At 42.0% G+C, this 16605-nt stretch overlaps 2 protein-coding genes across 3 annotated transcripts; one reads left to right on the forward strand and one right to left on the reverse strand.

Moving 5' to 3' along the window:
- The first annotated feature begins 1880 nt into the window (after window positions 1-1880).
- On the forward strand, window positions 1881-6332 carry LOC117257300 (retinol dehydrogenase 10-B-like). The gene is made up of 5 exons (XM_033627392.2): window positions 1881-2393; window positions 5426-5524; window positions 5627-5772; window positions 5868-5999; window positions 6104-6332. The coding sequence occupies exons 1-5, from the start codon at window positions 1944-1946 to the stop codon at window positions 6222-6224; spliced, it is 948 nt and encodes a 315-aa protein (XP_033483283.1). The 5' UTR covers window positions 1881-1943; the 3' UTR covers window positions 6225-6332.
- Window positions 6333-6578: 246 nt separating this feature from the next.
- Window positions 6579-16337, reverse strand: cse1l (CSE1 chromosome segregation 1-like (yeast)). 2 transcript variants are annotated; one of them, XM_033627391.2, is made up of 25 exons: window positions 16213-16337; window positions 15266-15364; window positions 14978-15120; window positions 14666-14767; window positions 14422-14567; window positions 14234-14324; window positions 13991-14098; window positions 12660-12752; window positions 12386-12553; window positions 12165-12294; window positions 11961-12026; window positions 11496-11698; window positions 11284-11368; window positions 11052-11113; window positions 10829-10965; window positions 10424-10527; window positions 10198-10295; window positions 9940-10090; window positions 9617-9825; window positions 9389-9486; window positions 9181-9266; window positions 8548-8629; window positions 7901-8047; window positions 7406-7637; window positions 6579-7244 (listed from the first exon to the last, which is right to left on the reverse strand). In XM_033627391.2, exons 2-25 carry the CDS (start codon window positions 15348-15350, stop codon window positions 7155-7157), a joined length of 2916 nt encoding a protein of 971 aa, XP_033483282.2. In that variant the 5' UTR covers window positions 15351-15364; window positions 16213-16337; the 3' UTR covers window positions 6579-7154. The 2 variants fall into 2 exon arrangements, with proteins under 2 accessions (XP_033483282.2, XP_033483281.2); XM_033627390.2 differs by having other exon boundaries at window positions 16238-16317.
- Window positions 16338-16605: the final 268 nt, after the last annotated feature.

Below are 16605 nucleotides of genomic sequence, written 5' to 3' on the forward strand. Positions count from 1 at the left end.
ATCAAATGCATTAGTGCTTTAGGAAGTTACGACATGAGGCCATACTGTTTGCGTGACGTTAGGTCTGAACTGCTGGATTATACACAAGTTTGTTAAAAATAATTTGCCATTTGGGGGCGGCAGTAGCTCAGTCCACAGGGACTTAGCTTGGGAACTGGAGGGCCATTAGTTCAAGTCCCGATATGGACCAAATATGGGGCATGGACTGGTAGCTGGAGAGGTGTCAGTTCACCTCCTGGGCACTGTCAGTGTGCCCCTGAGCAAGGCACTGGACCCCCAACTGCTCAGGGCACCTGCACATAGGCAGCCCCTTCACTCTGACATCTCTCCATTTAATGTATAGGTCCTGTTTGTGCATGTGTGTGTATTCCAGGCCTGTGTGTGTATATGACAACAGAGTGAAAAATTGAATTTTCCTTCAGGGATTAATAAAGTACATCTTCTTTCTCTTCTTCTCCTTCTTCTCCTTCTTCTTCTTCTTCTTCTTCTTCTTCAAAAGGCCTTAGGGAAGTTGAACCAGTGGCCCACCTTTGATTTTTCAGGCTGTTCTCATGCACTGTTGCTATGTTTTCCTATGAAAAGTGATGCACCAAAAGTCATACAAATGCTACATAGTCATGAGCCGCTGTATGAGGATAAGTTGGATTATTATAAAAGTACTATCCTACTGTAACTCTGCATTACAATCTAACATTTTATCACTGAAATGATATGACATTTTGGATTTTAGACCAGAAACCATCATGCCACACTTCTATAAACAGAGGGGCTTCAACTTCTCTTGTGGATTAGGACAGCACAGTGGGACAGGTACAGAATGGGACGTCCATATGTCAGGTGGCAACATCAACAGGATGACTTTAAAGCCGTACTTGGATCTGAAAATGGTAAATGGTTGCACTTGTATAGCACCTTTCTAGTCTTCCAACCACTCAAAGCGCTTTTACACTACATCACATTCACCTTTTCACACACATATTCACACACTGATGGCTGAGGCTACCATACATGGTGCCACCTGCTACTCAGTAACCATTCAAACATGCTCACACACCAATGGAACAGCCATCAGGAGTAATTTGGGCCTCGGTTTCTTGCTCAAGGATACTTGGACATGCAGACTGGAGAAGCCCGGGATCAAACCACTGATCTTCTGTTTAGTGGACGACCTCTGAGCTACAGCTGCCTTATCAAGGAGGAGAAGTAAAAGAAGAGGGTGTAAGATTTTGCCTCATGTGACTCAACTTACCCCTTATCGAGGGCAAGTTGAGCCAAGAGACCTTTTTTTTTTGATAGTCATGTTTTAAAACAGTTTATTCTATATCCAATGTGATTTATGCACCACATCTACCACATCATTACATTTCTGAACATATTTTCATTGCAGACAGTACTGTTATGCACTCACTTTAAAGATGCCTTAAATGAAAGCTGGCTCACCTCACACCACTCAGCATGAAGCATCCAGAATAAGTGGGTTTGTGGGGGAAAGCAGTTTCTTGTGTCTGACCAATAACAAGCTATTAGTTAATAGTTAATTAAAAATATGTTGAGTTATATTGTGGCCTGCTCGGGTTCCCACACAGAATGCAGATGCTTAAAAACCACCCTGGGTGTAAATATTATGGGGTCCATGCTATGATGTAAGAGTATTACATGCTGGCTTTGGCTTTGGACCTGAGTGTTATCTTAATCCCTGTCTCACTCATACTCAGTCAGTGTTTATGAACCATGAGTTATGAATGTGCACGGGTTAGTCAAAAGACTCCTAGGTCATCAGACAAAAAGCCCCTCTATTGGTGGCCACCATCAGTCGGCGTCCTAATCCGCACACACACGCGTTATATAAAATGGCCATCCAATCCCGCATCACTCTGAGAAACAACTAATACTCCCAAACTTGGCGGTCTGCTGGTGCAGCTCGTTACCAGGACTGGAGCATCATGATTGTTCTCGTGGACCTGGTGCTGATGCTCATCGACCTGACCCTCTCCATCCTCAGTGCCGTCATCCAGACTTTCCTCCGGCCGAGGCTGAAGTGCGTAGACGGGGAGCTGTGTCTGATCACGGGGGCCGGGGGCGCGCTGGGTCGCCTGTTCGCCCTGGAGTTCGCCAAAGAGGGAGCGCACCTGGTGCTGTGGGACTGCAACACGGCTGCCAACGAGCAGACCGCCAAGCTGGCCCGGGAGCTAGGGGTGCAGGTGCACACGTACACGGTGGATCTGTCCAAGAGGCAGAGCATCTATGAGGCGGCGGACAGGGTGAGAGCAGAGGTCGGGGAAGTCGCCATACTGGTGAACAACGCGGGCGTGGTGGCCGGGCGGAGGCTGCTGGACTGTCCTGACGAGCTTTTGGAGAGGACTCTGCTGGTCAACTGCCACGCGCTGTTTTGGGTGAGACGCACCTTTTACGCACAAACATTTAAAACCGTAAAAGTCCACATTTGACACAGGGCAAGCATCACCCACCAGTCTGACATGAATTACGTAACATCACTTCATCAGAGTTGTCCCCGCCGGCCCGGCTCTGTGTTTGCGCACTGATGTGTGAAGGGATCAGAGCAGCCTGTGCCGCTGCGGTGTGCCTGTGAGTGTTAAACGTGTCCAGGTTAACATGGGGTTAAAAGTAGGTGGTGGAAACCTTAATCACTATGGCAAGCCGTTTTAACATTTAATCACCATTATAGATATCTATAACGTCATTCTGACTAGTCAAAACTACAGTTACAGATATCTGTAATTCAGTTTTGACTAGTAAGATTCAAACTATTTTTGCCATTCATGTGTATGGGGTTTGTCATTATAGATATCTACAATTACATTATGACTATCTATAATTCCAGTTTGAGATATCTACAACATCATTTTGACTAGTAATAATTCAGTTACAGATATCTACAACGTCATTCTGACTATCTGAAACTCAATTCAAGATATCTAGAAAGGACCATGTAGATATCTTCAATTGATGATATTTAAAGATATCTTGAACCTGAATTATGACTAGTCAAAATTAAATTGTAGATATCTCAAACTGGAAATACAGATATCCACAATACAGTTGCAGATATCCGCAATAACAATTGCAGATATCCGCAACTACATTGGAGATATCTATAATGACAAACCCCATACACATGAATGGCAAAAATAGTTTGAATATTATTAGTAAAAACTGAATTACAGATATCTGTAATTAGAGTTTTGACTAGGCAAAATCTAATGACAGATATCTTGAATAAGAGTTTTGACTAGGCAAAATTATGTTGCAGATATCAGTAATGAATATCCAGTCTAGCGATTAAATGTTAAAATGGCTTGCCATATAATCACTCATCCCGAGTAAAAGGATCCCACGCGAGCCCACCAGTTCAGACAGCATGTGATTCTGCCCTTGATCCTCTTACAGCCTCAGTCTCATGCTCATATAATAAACAGTAAGCTCATTAGCTCCAAATATCAAGGATATCAGCAACAGACATACTGTACAGTGGGCAGGTGCTTATTGTTGTGACCAATGCACCTGCTCTGAAGGAGAGTGTCTGTTAGGAGTAATTGGCAGCTGCACAAGAGTCAACTGTATGTGGTTGCATGGGCAACACTGAGATGCAGGGCTCCTTAATAAACTCTGTTTATCCAGTAATATGCACCATATGAGCCCAGTGTAATCTAAGACACTATGATTTTGACACAAGGCCCCTCTTTAAAGACATGGCCTAAAAAACATGTTAGACCCTGTGTCCTCATGAGGACATCACATTTTGGGGTTTTTTGACCAACACATTCTCACTCTGACCTCGTCACATATTGACTTGCTTGGTCATGGACCTTCCATGTGCACATACAACGCTTGAGCTACCCTGGGTGTGTTGGTTGTTGAAGTCCTGGGACTCTGTGTCAAGTTCTGCCTGTTACATGCAATGTCTTCTTTCAAAATACACTTCCGTTTTCATGGGAAATTCAATGTTTAGATACAGTCTCTTTCAAAATAAACACACAACGTCATGAATTGATATGTTTTTCGTTCAACAACAAACGCACACGGTTAGGTATAGGCAATACAAACAGGTGGTTAGGTTTAGGATAAGATTTGTTGGATCCATCCACCACCCCTGCTGGACTTACGCTGCCTTAATATCGTCCTTGTCCCGCAGCGTTTCCCCCTGACGCCCTGGCGCCATTAAACTGTAAGGGCAACCAGCTGCGTATCATGCTGACATAATAGGACACCTTTTTCCGTTGGTTTGATTTCGATGACTTCAGAGTGAGACCAGGCTCATTTGACCCCTCTACTTCATACTACTTAACTTAGACCTGTTGTCCTAGTTTGTGGACACCTTTGTGCCATCTAGTGGTAGTGAGAGCACAATACACTAATCCATCTAAAAAACAAGATGGCAGCCATCTTTGCGAAGTTGGCCTGCAGCAGATCCTGACGAAAAGACGACAAGGATCAAATCCTGATTAAATTTTATGGTTGAAACTTTTTATTTATGATTAATAACATTTATATTTTGATGTTTCATACAAACGTGACTAATTTTAGCAACAGTAACAAGCTAAGAATCTGTTATGTAGGAAGTGCTCCTCTTGTTTGAGGACATTAGGACTTTATCATTGGCAATGCTGAATTTTTTTTAATACTTATTGGGTCCTACTGATCCCTGATAGCTAGGACAAATTAAAAATGCATACCGAACAAAAGCTCAGGGCTCAAGAGGATAAAGCAGGAATCTCTGAACAATAAGGCCCTCATCACCTGAGAGAATACTGTGTTTGATATTCCCTAACACAGTTGAGATAAATGACACATGCTTCAACAGTTGCCCGCTTTGTGCAGCTGGTGATGCAGCCATGCCAATGAGGCCATGGGAAAAACAGGATTTTTACAAGTTTAAACTAAATATTATTGACATGTCAGGGGCCCTGAGAGGGAGTCGGCTGCATTTGGTCCAAGAGCTTAATGGAGTAAAGGGGGGCTGTGACAAAATCTACAGTAGACACAATTATGTTATTTTAATTTAAAATAAATACCTGTTTAAGAAAATTAAAGCAAACGTATTGACACTAAGGTAAACCTGTGGGCTAATATGCTTATGTGCAGGAAAAGTAGCTGGTTTGTCCTGAAATGCTGGAATATTTCAACATATTTGGCCTCTAGAGTGTTTTGTCAAGGTCAAGAGTTACGTCCACACATGGGAGAAGTTTCCCTTCATGGCTTTCAGCCGGAAAGCCCTGGAGGAAGAAGTCTTTTTATTTCAACCTAAGCCACGATCCTCTCTGCATCCTGTTGTTTAAGTTCTCCTGTATTATGCGGCAACTTTTATGTTCGGTGTTGTAAAGGGGCTTGCCTCAGGTTGTCACTTATTGTTTCATCAGGGTCATCTTTATTTGTTATACTAAAATAAACTTTTGTAACCCAACAGATGACAAAGGCCTTTCTGCCTCAGATGAAGTCAAAGAACCATGGTCACATTGTAACTGTTGCCAGTGCTCTTGGACTCTTCAGCACTGCCTGTGTAGAGGTAAGACACAGTTAATGACTTCCTTAACTTCAAACTGAACAGACAATTGCTAGAACAATCTATTTAAGAACATTTAAATGGCTGGTATCTTTCTCCCTGCAGGATTACTGTGCCAGTAAATTTGGAGCCGTTGGCTTCCACGAGTCGCTGACCCACGAGTTACGAGCAGAGGACATGGACGGCATCAAAACTACATTAGTCTGCCCTTATATTGTTGACACAGGGATGTTTGCAGGCTGTGAAATCAGGTGAGATGCCACCATTCATCAGTCCAACTTTTATGGTCAGCATTACTGGAAAACATAACGCCGTATTTTACATTTTTTTGTTGGATATCTACCAGGAAGGAGCTTCGCAGTCTAATTCCACCCCTGGAGCCCCTCTACACCGTACAGCAGTCAATGAAAGCCATTTTAGCCGAACAGCAAATGATCTGCATTCCTCGTCTCATGTACATCCCCTTTCTAGCACGAGCGTGAGTATACTATAGTTATTATTGACGAGAAGAAAATACTTGAATAAACACTTTGGACCAAGACGATGCATTAAAGTGGAACTTGTTTCCTTCCTTCTCTTCAGATTGCTCCCCTGGGAGGCGAATGTGGCGACGTATCGTTTCATGGGAGGTGATAAATGCATGTTACCCTTCATCAAGAATGTTGAACTGAAGACCTCCAACGGACACATCAAATCCTCCTAACACCTCTCTGTCAGTCTGTCTAATAACCTTGTTAAATTATGGACCAATGCAGACACCAAAGGGTCATGCTGTATCTTCCAATACATCACTTTGTCATATAAAAGGAAAGCCCGATGTCTGTGCGTTTATTTTAACAATGGGCTGAAGGGTAACTTCAGTTATGCTGCATGCATGTTGGGTCATAAATGGATTGTAGGGCAGCCAGGGTGTGCGAATGAAGAGGAAATTCCTTCTCCTTAAATCAAGTTATTGATTCAGCCCTATACGGAGGCCAAAGAGCCAGCAAGATTCACAACCCAAAATAAAATCATCAAAATACCGCTAATAGAGAAGAGGCTGCGATGATAACAGATCTATACAAGTGCCTCTTTTTATTCACATAAACAGTGCGGAAACAAAGACTTGACGATAACAAATCTAGGGGAAACATGCAACAGAAAAATATTATGCATTATGTTTGAGCCACAGACTACAGTCTCCATAACCGTGAAAAGGAATTCATACATACAAAAGAAGCGTTAAAGAAATCCCTCCCATATGATTGTTGTGTTAAGATGTTCCACAATGCTGCTGAAACATACCTCTGCTGCTGCTGATATCGTAATAACCTCACAATTGTATCCGAATATGATTTCCAAATGCTTGTTAAGCTTTCGCCACACAGCAAACAAAGGGCCCAAAGACGAAAATGCAATTCAGTTGAGTCAACGTTTGGTCATGTTTTTAAAAACCCTTAAAAAACACTCTTGCATCAGAGAACACACCCTAAATTCAGGCAAAATGATCACTTCTCTGGCAAATTCCATCGTAATCTGTCAAGTCAAACCAAATCTGTAAAGACTGAAGCAGGTCTGTCGTGTGACCTGAGGTCACATGTGGCTACCCCTGCAGTGCACTGTTCCTTATAGAGCAAATGCCATCACATCCGTTTCAAACCAGCTGCACTGTGGCTGCCTGTAAGTACCCCTGCAGGAACTGGAGGGCTTCTGCATTCAGACTGGTGCTCAGCATCGAGGGAACCTGCACCAAATGACAAGAGGAAACAATCACTGACTGCTTTCTGAACCGTCGTTATTTCTTTTACTCCAAACAAATGTTGTGACTTCATTAATAGCATAAATAACCACAGAACACGACTTTTGGTGTGAGCTGCTCAATATTTCCTGCATGTCTCAGCGTACCCTTCCTGGACAGGCAGTAGAGAGCTTGTGGAGCGACTGAGCCAGCAGGATCTTGGGATTGCCGACAGCATCTCCGATCGGGTCGTGCTCCTTCTTCCCGGCAAAGGCCAGTTGCGAGAATGCCGTCTGATAGCCCGGTGTGTCCTCAATGTCAATGAAGTGCTCATCGTCTGGGATGCTGTCGTCTTCTGGTAACTCGAATAGACCAATGAGCGCCTGGAGCAGAGGGGTCCTGAACAGATGCATTAAAAAATCCAAATCACTGTTATGGTTGTACACAGGATGACAAACACAAACGCTCAGTATGTATCAGGAGAGTATTTCTGCCATAAAGCTGTAGGAACACCAAATCATTCAAACACAGTCGCACACACCTGCACAGTCCTGATAAGAGGTCTGTGGGTGGATTGTGGGAGTTTAGGGGTTTTAACCAAGTAACTGCATATAAAAAAAAAAAGAAGCAAAAGTCATGTTTCCATCAGGCTGACTTCTTACCAGAGTTTAGTGTACTCCGTGTCCATCATTGCAGGACATTCAGTAAGGACTTTTGTGATGCCAACAGCGCAGATCTTCTTTTCAACTGGTCCAGACACCTTTTGAACTTCTGGAATAATTATTTTCTCCAACACCATGCCGAACATCCTGCAACACAAAAGGCAAACAGGATTAGTACTGGACAGTTTGTCTCTGGTCTTCTGCACTTACAATACATTTCCAAGAATCGCCAGAGACCTGCAAAGGCATTGAGATCTGAAAATATTGTGTAATTAAAGTGGGTAGCCTGTGAAATCCATTTGTAACCGCTGTGAATCCAAGCCAACTAAGGCTTCCACCCCTCACCACGAGTGACCTTTCAAGCTTAAAAAGGGACGTGTGTTTGATAATAAACATATAGCCTGGAGTATTCCTTAAAAAATGTCCTATTTGCTGTGAGCAAGACGTGTTTAAATTACTCAAGCAGGCCATCAACTTCAGAAGAAACAGCCAGCTTATAAATCTTTTGTGCCGTTAAGGTTGACAGAACTTGTCATATTTTCACTGCCTGACTGCAGCGCTGATGGATGAACCCACTAAATAATTGCGGTCAAACATCAGTGCGCTTGCTGTTAACATCTTGTGGCTTATATTGAAAACACACTTACTTTGGCTGGATGCTGTCAAAAATTTCCTGAAGTGCGATGGCTCCGTATTTGACACAATACAAGTTGATAAACACCAAGAAACCTGAGAGAGAAAGGAAAACATGTGCAAATATTAACACTTGAAATTCAGTATTATATGACTGTAGTTTATACTAGAACTGGTGATAATTTACACCAGTGGCTCTCAACCAGGGGCCCAGGGATCCCTAGAGTTCGGGGGGGGGGGGGGGGCAGAAAATAGTTAATAGTTTATTTTCACTATTTAATTCAGTATAGAAGTGCGCCCAATGTGAGTAAGAGTTTAAGAGCGACTTTTCTGATCACAGGTTTCACTTCCTCCACTGTTATCTTCTCAACTGTAGTTGCCAAATGAAGAATTCTGGCCTAAATCATATTTGTAACAACTGAAGATCTTTCGGACGGCAGTCCCTAAAGACAATCCTATCAAAAAGGGGTCAATGGTCCATGTATAAATTTAGGGGTCCTTGACACAAAAAAAGGTTGAGAACCACTGATTTACACCACACTGTCTGATATGACCAGTTAAAAGACATGCTCAGTCACTGACGATGTCTGACAGATTATTAGCTCTGAACAGAACATGAACATTGAAAATAAGATAACTGTACTAACTCTTAATGAACTTGGTGGTTTTGGAGCTTTGTAGCCTCTGGAAGAGCAAAATGAAGATCTGTTTCCTGTACTGAGTGATAGATTCTCTGGCAAAAGAAAGGACAAACATGTAAAGTTAACAAAACATGTCATGACCTAACTGATCAATTTCACTGGGTATGGCATTTTACAAACATTCCACAGAGAGCATGACTATACATCGACTTACGGGGGCATGTGCTCTATGATGCTGTTGAGAAGGTAAAAACCTTGATGGTCATTGGCCTTAGAGGCAATAAGCTTCTGGAAAACTCCGAGCAAGCCGGGCTGAGAGGGACAGATGAGCAAGACAGGAAAGAAGTGTTAACATACTGGTCGTACAATGAATGAATGAGGCACTGCAGACAACTAACACATTACAGCTTTCCCTGCTGTTCACAACACTGCCACCACTTACAATTTTATCTGCAGCTGAGCTAGCGATAGAGGCCCCTCCCTTCTCCAGGTAAGCCTGAAGCAGGCGCACCAGAGGGGGGATGTTTCCTGTCCGTTCCCATAAAACAGGTTGCAGCAGGTGAGGGAATAAAGCCATGTAGGAAGAGGGAATAGAGCTGGTGTGCATCTCTAGGAGGAGGGACATCACCTGGAACACGTATGGAAGAAATTCTGCAACAGAGGACACAAGGATGATGAGTGGAGTTGCCTCTACCAGCCACCAGCTGTGTTTCTAAGCATATCATCTACATTTATATAAACTGATTCTACAGGTAAATGACAAACCCTGGACATCGTTCTGAAGGATCTCAGTGAAGACAGGGAAGAGCGCTTCCTCGAAGCTGCCGACAGTGGTGGGGTTGGCCTTGCAGGTGATACGGACCGACAGGCACAGGGACTCAAACAGGTAGTGGTTAAAGTGAGGCTTGCTGGGATTCTGAAAATGGATGACAGATTTTGGAATAACTGATGCGCATCCTCTAAAGAAACCAGCAACTTGGTAAATTTATCTGTGTCCATAAATAGTAACAAAGTGTGTATTACCTTGCTGACTAAGAGGAGCTTATGAGTGAGCTGACCAATCAGAGTGGGAATGTAGGGAACAATGGCCTCCTGCAGCAGAGAGAAGCTGCGCATGATGGCTAAAAAAAAAACAGAAAGAGAAGAAAAGACATGATGAGGCAACTAAAAATAACTTTGGAGTTGGTCTGACACTGACTGGGAAACATTAATGGAGGGCATTTGGATGACAGAGGACAGTCAGGTTTACCTTTCATAATGTATTCATTTTCTGCAGAGCCAGGGAGAGCCAGGGCCTTGAACAAGTTGTTGAGCAGCTGTTCAGTAAAAGGTGCCATCTCTGCAGGCGTGATACTGGAAAACATACAGAGAGGTTGAGTGGCTATAAATATTTATTTCAGAGTTAAAAAGTTCACAGTGTTCAATCTAAGTCCAAACGGCCAATGTGAAACTACTAATGTGAAATTGTGACAATAGCCTTGTTCTGAACTGGACTGGGCAAAGATGCGAGTACAGAATTTTAATCTTGTGGATAAAAAGAGAGAATAATACACTGTATAACTACGGCTCACTTTTTATGCATCTGGAAAAAATGTGTTTGAGCAATACTCTGTCTCAAATATCACTATCTTCGACTGTACTGTTTGATACTTACAGTGTGGTGTTGTTGGGGCCTCTCATGGTGAACAGCCTCTCCAAAGCATGGGCAGCGTACGTGTGCTCCACTGTGCTCTCTGCCTGCAGGTGACTTATCAGGAGAGGAACTGCCTGCAGCAGCTGCTCCTTAGGAAGCTGTGGGACAGGGAAGAAGCCCTCTGTGATGCATTCGCTTGGCCTTTTGAAATCTAACAAGTTGCAGATAAAGTAAGAACTCATACCTGGCTTCTGAAGATCATGACATACTTGATGGCATCTGCCTTCAGCACTGGGAACTCATTAACTGCAATGACAATCAGTGCCTGATGTTAATTGTGTTTATACCTATAAATTTGGACACTAAATGTCACCACAGTTCATTGATCTTGTAAAAAGTCAAACACAAAGTGAGCCACCTGTTGTAACATATTTTAAAATCCTACATTGTATTGAGAACTGTAAGAGCGTTCTTACCATTAGGTGATTTTAAGTCAGTGAGAATGTGGTTCACAAAGAATTCATTCAGATTCACCAGCTCATTGGCTTGGGTGATTCCATGCTGGTGAAAAGAGAGAGTAACTTAAGGACTGAGCGAAGTATTCTAATCATATCAGTGTTTATAAATATTCATTGAACATTCAGTTTTATATATGCAATCATTCTCTGAAAATAAAGGTCAACACTACCTTCTGTGTTTGTGCTTTCGACGCCAGCGATGTGACCAAATAGATTGCGGCGTCTTTGTGTTTCCAGTTCTGCCCAGGGTTCTTGGCGTACTCCGCCAGCATTGAGTTCACATAGCCGGAGAAGATTGCAGTGACAGGGCCCTCGAAAAATTTACAAAGGCCTCTCACCAAGTCACACGCCGCCCTACGACGAGTGTCGATGTCTGAGGAAGGATGGGAAAAGGGTTGACAATGGGGACATGGTCATCACTGGCACACTTTTGTTAGCTGTCCATTATTTCTATGTGGAAACCCTCTATTTAAACGTTGGGTGTAACAAACCAACCAACTACATAGCTGTATGAAATCTGACATCCCACACAACAGTCAAAACTCAAATTGTGAGGAGGAACTACATATCATTTCCTGTATTTACATGACTCATTTTTGTTACAGGAGGTGATATGCAATAATGCAAATCTTTACCAGATCCTTCGAGGTCCCTTCGGATGTATTCCTCAGAGTTATCTTCAAACGCCTCCTCATCTGCACCTAATCAGGCATTAAAAACAACTTGGTCAGTATCACACCAGTCCCTGTTTGTGTCCAAGTAAGCAGAGCCCTGACTCAGCCATCTGCTAATGACACTTCCAGGCACAATCCTATGATGAGAGCAAAGCATTTACTTACTCCTGAACTCCATGTTGGGCACAATGACCTTCTCACAAATGCTAGTGAGGGTATTCTGGTCCTCAAATAGATGCTTGTAGTGTGGCCTTTCACAGACTGATGCCAAGAACTGGATAGCATTGCTTACGAGCTACAACAAAGACAAGGTGTACTGTTAGTACAGGGAAAGTAAACTTAAAAAAAGAAAGAAAAAAAACAAGGACGGGGATCAGCACTCTCACCAGGTCGTATTTGACTTCCTGGCCAGTAGAAACTAAAAGGTTCCAGATAGCAGTGACGAAGCGCGGCAGATACGGCTGGAATTCTTCATCGTACTTCTGAGCGTAGAGAGCAGCGTTGTCACAGATCTGAGACTTCAGCAGCTCCAGGAGACCTGCCTCCTCCTCATCCTATGGAGATATCATATGAGACACAACGCCACAAATGTTAAAAACCACCTTGTAAAACATCCGTGTTGAAAACGTATTGCACAAGTGAAAAAAAAAAACAACTTACATCTGTTTGTAAAAGTTTATTATCCAGAGTCAGTAGGCCATGGAAATTTGTCATCCATGTTTCCATGTTGTCTTCAAAAAACTCTGGAAGGTCCTGTGTAACAATACAGAACACAGCTGATGGCAAATGTTTCGCATCCCTGATGAAAGTGTTAACGGTTTACTTAAACAAGAGCTGACTTGACCTCTGCATGGGGCAAACTAATCACACACATTAATGGTAGTGCATGATCAACTTGCCACAATTACTAAGAACTTTCTTAAAACTCTTAAAATGACACTCAAACATACTGAAATCACTTTGTCTAACATTCTATTGAGAAACATATTTGAATGCATCACATATACAACACATCTTTTTAGTGAAAAACAAGCACACAAACTTAAAAAGCCAGGCTTTTCAACAATTTGAAATAGTATCATATCTTTCGACTTAAAATATGTCAATGCTCATTCAAATCTTTTGCATTTTTTTTTTTTAGCTTGGTGCATGCACAGCCTGTTTTTGCAAAGTCTCTTTAATTGTTGGTTGCCCAGCAGTCTTTTCACGTGCTGCTGGACACAATAGTCATGATCATCCCGATATTGTAAATTCACCATGACAAATTTATTTTGAGTGTCTTTAAAATCATATATCGTCCCTTCCTTGTTCAAAATAATAAATAAAGCTAACATTTTAATTTTAGCTTTGGATAAACTTTGGACCTTTTCTGGATGATTTTTATCACTGAGTTTGACTTATTTCTGTTATGCCAAGAAAGATGACTGGCTCTTTACAGCTTTAATTAGTCCTGTGAAAACAATTCTGATGGTGAAACATCTGTAAAATATTTTCATCTCATCCAAAGTCCCAGATGGCAGTTGTTGATATAGATTTTTACAGCACAGTGGAGTCAAAAAACACTTCATATATGTTGAAGACCGGGTCAGTAACGGAAGCTAAACACACTATAATTTACACAACAGCTACTACAAGCTATACACAAACTGTATGCAACCAGCCAACCCATCAGAAGTTGTTCTTTCATGTCAACTTACAGTGTTACCAAACATTCGATGTTCCCTTAATAATTTGTTGTTGTGTTTATGACTACCAGAGGTGCTGACGCCCTGGTGTACAATTGTCTACAATATAAGCTTTATAAAAGAGCAAAAGACATGAGACTCCCTGACCAGCAAGAGCCAACAAAAAAGAGCTACTTCATATTAATCTTTCATGATCAACACTAATCTTGGGTGCAACTTCAAAGATGATCACAGCAATGCTACGAAAGAGACAATGCAACTGTCCAAAACAGCAAAGCCTTGAAATACAAGGTAAATTGGACTGACCTGGAAGTTAAGACTGTAGAACAGCTTGGAGATGAGTGTGAGGGAAGAGAAGAGGACCTTCAAGGCATTGACATCTGTAGCATGAGTCTGACACAACTCAATGGTGGCCTACAGCAAAGAAATAAATAAACTATAAATACTTCTTCACACTGGAATGTCATCATATCTATGTCCAACATTATATTTGTTACACATTTTATATCAACTCTTAAGTACTGTGGTGATTGAACTGCAAGTCATTACCTTGAACAGCTCTGTCAGAGGTAGGGCAAATGTGTCCAGTACTAATTTGATCTCTGACCAAAGCTCATTAGACTTGAACTCATGGCGGTACCTTGAAAAAACATACAAGAGGGGACAGAAATAAATTATAAATTCTGTTTAAATGTTATCATTAAAAGCATTTTAAACAATTAAGAAGTGAGCTGTACCTCTTGAAGAGGGAATGTGCGGTGCGAAGCACTCCATTGATGATGTGGAAGTCTCCGCTTCTGAAGCGGGTCACCATCTCAGTTAGCAGGTCAGGCCATTTCTGAGGGAAATCTTCCCTTCCTATGATACTGATGGCATCACTTAACTGTGGAAATACAAAGAATTAACAGGGGACTGGCTGAGCATCTTCCTTCACACCTTCATTTTAGACCCTTTTGGGCATTGCAATATGCAAAGATGTACCTGTTTCTGAATCTGTTCCGGGCTGCTGAGCATCAAATTTACTATGTTTGCTTTGATCGCTGTTCGGTCTGTATCAGAGACTCTGTTTGGTTCATCTTCAACCTTTAGGAAATACATGTCACATAAACAAGATAATTAACTCAGTGCACAGGTCAACAAAACGTATTTAGCAATGGCTCTGTTCAGACTTCGTACTAAATCCTACTTTATACTTTATTAAATCTAATGCAGGTCATGCAGTGTGAATCTAGTCACACTGTATCTAGATACAAGACACTTAAGTCAACAAGATGTAAAGCAGATGTTACTCACAATGCGCCAGTTTCTCTTGATGTAGTTCTTGAATGTAACAGCAGCACAAACACGAATCACGTTGTCTTGGGACTTCTCCAGCAAAGTGAGTAGTAACAGGGGGTAGTTCTGGTTTCCCTCCACAGATTCAAGAAACTTTTCAGCTAAGAAAGAAAAACGAAAAATAGAGAGCAGGTGTGTCAAAGCAGAGATTTCACAATCAGGTAAATACTTTGTATAAGTAGGTCAATGATAACATTCTTTATAAATCGTGTTAGGATATCATGCTGTGTCATTTTAAAGTGTTACCTGGACGTCTGACTGTTGGGTCTGGGTCCAGTGTTTTCCTGAGGAACTCGGTGAGGGTTTGTAGGTTAGCATCATTCAGCTCCATGCTTGTAACGTCAACTAAGGGCGAGAAAGCGGCGAGTGAATGAATGAAAGACATACACCAGTGTCTGGCTGCAATTTGCTAAAGAGGCCAATTGCATTACTACACTTAGATGGACCTTTAACTAAATGCTGAGTAATCTTGTACAAACATTTTAGCAATGACTTATTAAAATGTGTGTACCGGTTCCTGAAAAATCACACTACCTAAAAGTTAGCAAGTGTGCTAAATTTAACTGTTGAAACAATCCGCGTTGTGATTAAAATACTTTCAGTGTTTCACGGCTTTCTTCGCCAAGTCAGGGCAGTGCTGGATACCAAGTTTACACATCTGCTAGTTTAGGTCACCGTTAGCTACACGCACTCAGTCTGCCTTTGACGTTAGCTTGCTAACGGCCAAGCTAGCTAAGCTAACGTTACTTAGCCTCAATCTGGCTTTAGCTCAGACGGCTCAGCTGACTCCAGATCAGTTTGTGCAGAGTAATGTCTAGGCTAGCAGTTTAAAGGCTGTCCAATGCTAGTCTTCTATAAGTTGAAATATAAGCACATGGCGGTCGTTGTATCGCATTAACGTCATCTGATAATACGATATATCTAAGGTAAATTGTATCTTAATCCACTGTCCCGAACTATAAGCATAACACCTAAAGTGACATGGAGAGCATTATCCAGTTTCCAGTGAATAGACTGATCCAGCAGCCGGTGGTCCCCTCCAAGTCAGCCTGCTAATGTTAGCGCTAGCTTGCTAATGTGTGTTTATGCTAACCATAAAGTTAGCTAATTCCCGACCGTTACGCATTAACTCGCAAGTTATTGGACAATGACGCAGTTTAAAAGTCTGAATTCCATATTGATGGATATAATACCTGTTAAAGCACTGGGACACCTTACCGTTACAGTAAATTTCAGTCAGGATGGGATGGGGAGGCACCACAAACCGTACAACCGTGCTTGTCGTGCCAGCTTTCAAACGTCTGGAGCAAAAGGAACTGCGCGGTCAGTATACTGCGCATGCGCACATGACAGAGGCATTCTGTAAGACACGCCCCTTGCTTGGTCTCAGTCAAGTGCAGGAACTTTAAAATCACTCAATATATCAATTAAATGTCAATAATCATGCCCAATTTATCAAGGCTATGTTGATAATTGAAATGTATACTTTCTAATCATCTAGATTCAGGCAAGAAAACTACAAAAGGCTACTAGGTTATATGATGTTAGATGTAGGAGGTTATCTTTTTTAGTTTCCTTGCTTCCAG

Source organism: Epinephelus lanceolatus, chromosome 1 (genome assembly GCF_041903045.1).
Source record: "Epinephelus lanceolatus isolate andai-2023 chromosome 1, ASM4190304v1, whole genome shotgun sequence".
NCBI lineage: Eukaryota > Metazoa > Chordata > Actinopteri > Perciformes > Serranidae > Epinephelus > Epinephelus lanceolatus.